Genomic DNA, 5,000 nt, shown 5'->3' with positions numbered 1-5,000 from the left:
TGTCCAAAGGTACGTATATAAATTAATTAATTATATTATTTTTTTTTTTTAATATAAACGATATATATATATATATATATACATTTATATATATATACATATATAGATATATATATATATATATATATATATATATATATATATATGTATACATTTTTAATGATTTTATTAATCCCATCGATATTTATTATAGAAGAAAATATAGAAAAATTATTAAAATATATATATATATATATTTTAATTGATAATTGTGAGTTTTCTTTTTTTTTCTTAAATGGCGAATTTTAAAAATCTATTGCTCCTTTTCGTGATCCTTTCGTGCTAATTATTTTTCATTCTTTTGAATCAAAAGATTAAGAAGCTTTGAATCGTTTAAAAATTTTTCGCCTCATCCTGTATGTATATACATATATATATATATTCGTGCAATATAAATAAATAAATTGAATGAAAGAAAAAAGAACGAAAAAAAAAGAAGAAGAAAAAAAAAAGAATTACTCTTTTCATATAGAAAAGAGGAGATATAATTTTTCAATGTGTCTCTGTAAGACATTTCGAGTTTGCGTTTACTCGCGAAGTGTACACTTTGTTCTTTGGCTAGCCATTGCAAACATGCAAATGAGAGAAAACGAAATGGAAAAGCCGTCAAATAAGAATCGTTTTATATTCGAAAGTTTCGCATACAAATTTTATCTTTGTTAAGGTCGAACAGAAGAGAATCGTCTTGAGATCTTTCGTAAATTCTTATAACTTTAACTAACAAAGAGGGAAACTCTCATCGTACGTAAGTACTCGTCTGCCCACGTTTGTAACGAGGACGTAAAACTTGAAACCGCATGTACATAGCTACGATACGTATAAGTAGGATTTATCGACAACGGTCAGCGAACGCGTAAAAGTTATTGCAAGAGAAAAAAACCATCGTGCCATTTCTAACCACATTTAAACTTAATACGTTTCGGTATTACTATTCGTTTTGCCAAGTAGCCATTTTATGCATTATCCCCTTTTATTCTTTACCTTTATAAGTCAATTTTGTTTTCATAAAGAAACGATAAAGATTATTTGTAATCGTATAGCGTTTAATTTCTTTTTTTTTTTTAAATATAATTTATTAGTATTTCTTTTTTTCTTTTCTGTTTATTTCTCTTTTTTCTTTTTTTTTTTTGTTTTTCACACGATTCATCCTCATTACTAAGCCAATTTTGTTTCACGTGAATAAAAAGAAAATTATATTAATTAATACTCCTTTATAATTTATTTTTTATACTTTCAACATATTTTTTTTCTTCTTTTTTTCTTTGGACATATGATAAATATTTTTCATAAAATTAGCAAAATATTATTCGTGATAATATATGTATATATATATATATATATTTTTTTTTTTGTACATAAAAACAAAATTATAAAGAATTATGCATGAAAGGATTAGCACACACATTGATTCTCGAATATTTTGATTAATTTTGTAGCCGAAAAAAAAAAAATAAAAATAAAAAAAGAAAAAGAGGAACAAAAAAGTAAAATAGATAAAAATGATAAAAGATTGATTTACCGATGCTTCCTTTAGGACTGTCCTTTCCACCGACAATGGTAAATCCCAAGGATTTCTTTCCCGGACCCTTTTCAAATAGAACTGTCAAAAACGTTGAAACTGTGCTCCTTGGTCTTCTAGGTAATGTACAAAAATTCGATACACTTTGCGTTTGCAACTGTGTCGTGGATCCATTATTATTATCCGTAGACAAAATTGTTTTATCAGAGATGATAGATCTGCCAGATTCATTTTTTCTATCTCTGTGATGTTTGGCCTGACGTTTTTTAAAACGAGATCTTGGTGAATCCTCGACTATAACACCGTGACCATTTTCTATGCTAACGTTTTCATAATCTACACTACTTTCTTTAAGTTTTTTAACATGATCTACAGCAGAATATCTGGATACAACGATATCAACTTCACCTGGACCACTTCCATTTCCTAAAATTTTTCTAGCTTCGGCCATGCTCAATCCTCTAAGTCTCCTTCCATTGACAATCAATATCTCATCGCCGATCTTCAAAGTTCCTTCTTTATCGGCCAATCCATTAGGTACAACATGCGCTACCAAATATCCTGGACTAGTTTCAGCAGTTTTAGCTATAAAAATTCCTAAACATTGATCGGGAGTATCTCTGAACAATTTCACTACCATAGTTTCGGTGATATAAGCTTTACTTCTGATTACTGGTAAATGTGAACCTTTAGAATTCTCCAATTTAGAATCCTCGATAAGCTCGGAAGAATCATCGTTTGGATCAAACGTTAGAATGTCCTTTGTACAAGCTTTACCATCTGTTCTAACACAATGAATATCCAATGCAGAAAAAAATCGTGCTGTCCTATCGGTGTCCATTATCGAGGTCGAAGGTTTTCTAGGTGGTAATCTTGGTGGTGAATCATTTGTACTACTAGATTGACTCGTCATCAAGCCTGATGCACCACTGCTACATCTATCATCAAGAAGAGAACTGGTAGCCGAGTCATTATCTAAGATACCGGAATCATTGTCATCCTGATCCTGATCCTCGTAAAGAGGATTCGTTCTTAATTCTTCGAGACCAGGCAAAGTACCGTAAGAAAAGCTACGTAATCTTCTCTTGTCCTTACCATCCTTATTACATTCTTTACTATCCTTCTTATAAATCTTAGCTATGAGTTTACTCGTTGAACTCTTGAGATATCTGTCCTGCATAGCACGGAACTTGGCTGCGAGACAACTCGACGGTGTGATACTATCAAAACCTTCCTCTTTCGTTCTTTGACTTTGATCATCTTGATTTCTATTCTCCTCTTCCTCCTCGGTCAGATCTTTTTCTTTGCTCTTCCTCCAACGAGACAATCTTGGTCCTCCCCCATGATTATCGTTATAAGTTTCACTAGGTAACACCGAATGTTTTACATTTTCAGGTGTAGACGTTTCTATACCCAAAAAAGAATAACGATCCTCCTGATGTTCCGATTTACGTTGGGAGATCAATCTATTTTGCGACTTTGATCTACGTTTCCTCTTAGCTCGAATCCTTTCCTCTTCTGTTATATCCTTCAAATCATTCTCGCAAACGGATCTTCGAAACTCGTTCCTCGTTAAACCACGTTGACTGAGCTCGTACATCGATCGAAATTGCATTCTCTCGGATACCTCATCGTCCTCGTTTTCCTCGTTCTCCTCGTTTTCCTCGTCTTCGTCGGAATCTCGATCCTTGAAAAACGTAAGCCTCGTATTTTTCACTCGATCCAACAAAGGATGTCTCTTCTCGCAAATCCTTCGTCTTTCCTCTTGTATCTTCTTCTTTTCTTTCTTATTTGGAGTACGTTCGGTCGTAACGCGAGACGTTTGAACGTTATAACAATTCCTCTCCGATTCCGAGCTTGATGATTTTCTACGAGTCCATCTCACCGGTGACATGTCTGTAATCGAATAATTCATTAATTTTATATCGTTCATTTAAAAAAAATTTATTATTTTTGATATACGATACATATAATTATTATCATCATCATCATCATCATCATCATCATTATCATCGTCATAGTCATCGTCATCGTTATCGTCATCATCGTCATCATGATTATTGTCATTATTATTAAATAAGACGTATCTTAAGTACAGACAAGAAGTATAATAAATCATTGGACAGAAAGAAAGATCAAGAGAGTAACAATTAAATTGAAAAAAGAATATTCGAAAAATATAACTTTCATCTCTTTTCCTCTCTGTTTCACGAATATTTATTACCTTTAAGATTTTCAACAAAATTCTTTAAGTAGTCGTAAAGTACCAATAAAGTGCGATTCTAGAGGCTATTAAACGACGTAGTTAACTTGAGGCCATCAATTTTGTCTAGGGAGTCCACGTTTGCGGTTTATTAATGAGGCAATTCTCTTTACAGGAGGCTACTCTCATGGAAGAGTGGTAGCTCGTTATTATACACGCGAGTATTAATAATAATAATAATAATAATAATAATAATAATAATAATAATAATAATAATAATAATAATAATAATAATAATAATAATAATACCAATAATAACAATAACGCAAAAACCACGAATACGATTTGCAGAAAGATATATTTTTCAATCGAATATAAAATAATATTATTTATCATATTAATCGCACGTGTATAATGAATTTTTTGAACAAAAATTAACGAACGTGATATAACGTGAAAAATTAAGTTTCACTCGAATATCGTGGGACAATGAAACGACTTTTCTTTTCTTTTCTTTTCTTTTCTCTCTTTCTCTTTTTTTTTTCTTTTTTTCTTTTCTTTTTTTTTTTTTCTTTTTCGAACAAACTTTTTAATAAAATTAAAAAGATAATGCGAAGATTTGCATTTTACCCAAGCGTAGAAAGTGAAAAAATTTTTCTAAATAACTTTTTTCAATCGCTGGACCATCGTCGAACCAAATGTTTCCCATCGTGACAATCAAGAACGACAAACAAACGACAACAAAAAAAGTAGCTTCCACCATTGGCGAAAGTCACAATAAAACTGATCATGACTTTTGCGACTTTAATCAAACTTGAAAGTAAGAAACGAACGAACGAGTTCAGGATCACACGAAGCAGGAAGCAGGACATCCCGTATGAGTAATTCTCTTTCAAGTATTAATGAAATAATAATAACGAACGATTTTATGAGAACGTTTCTAATTATAGGATTATATCTACAAAAGAGAAAAAGAAAAAAAAAAGAATAATAATAATAATAATAATAATAATAATAATAATAATAATAATAATAATAATAATAATAATAATAATTATCACAAGAAAGAAAAGGAATAAAATTTTCAATAATTCTTTATATATTATTAAAATCAATAAGATATTTGATTTTGATTTCTAATTTTTATCGTAACAATTTTCTTTATTGTTAATAACAATTTACCAATAAAATTTTCAAATTATTTTCTTTTCATGAACATTGGTAAAGACACGCATCGAC

The 5,000-nt window shown here is 30.4% G+C and overlaps 1 protein-coding gene across 1 annotated transcript in view; it reads right to left on the bottom strand.

Annotated features, from left to right (window-relative positions):
* The window catches only part of LOC118444528 (uncharacterized), a 40,076-nt gene that overhangs the window by 1,449 nt on the left and 33,627 nt on the right, over positions 1 to 5,000 (bottom strand). The window contains exon 3 of the mRNA XM_035872886.2: positions 1,559 to 3,454. Within this exon, the coding sequence (XP_035728779.1) occupies positions 1,559 to 3,454 (1,896 nt within the window). The remainder of the gene's footprint in view (positions 1 to 1,558; positions 3,455 to 5,000) is intronic.

This window comes from Vespa mandarinia, chromosome 15 (assembly GCF_050613455.1).
Source record: "Vespa mandarinia isolate Hongniang chromosome 15, ASM5061345v1, whole genome shotgun sequence".
Taxonomy (NCBI): domain Eukaryota; kingdom Metazoa; phylum Arthropoda; class Insecta; order Hymenoptera; family Vespidae; genus Vespa; species Vespa mandarinia.
This window is presented reverse-complemented; position numbering and strand designations above follow the sequence as displayed.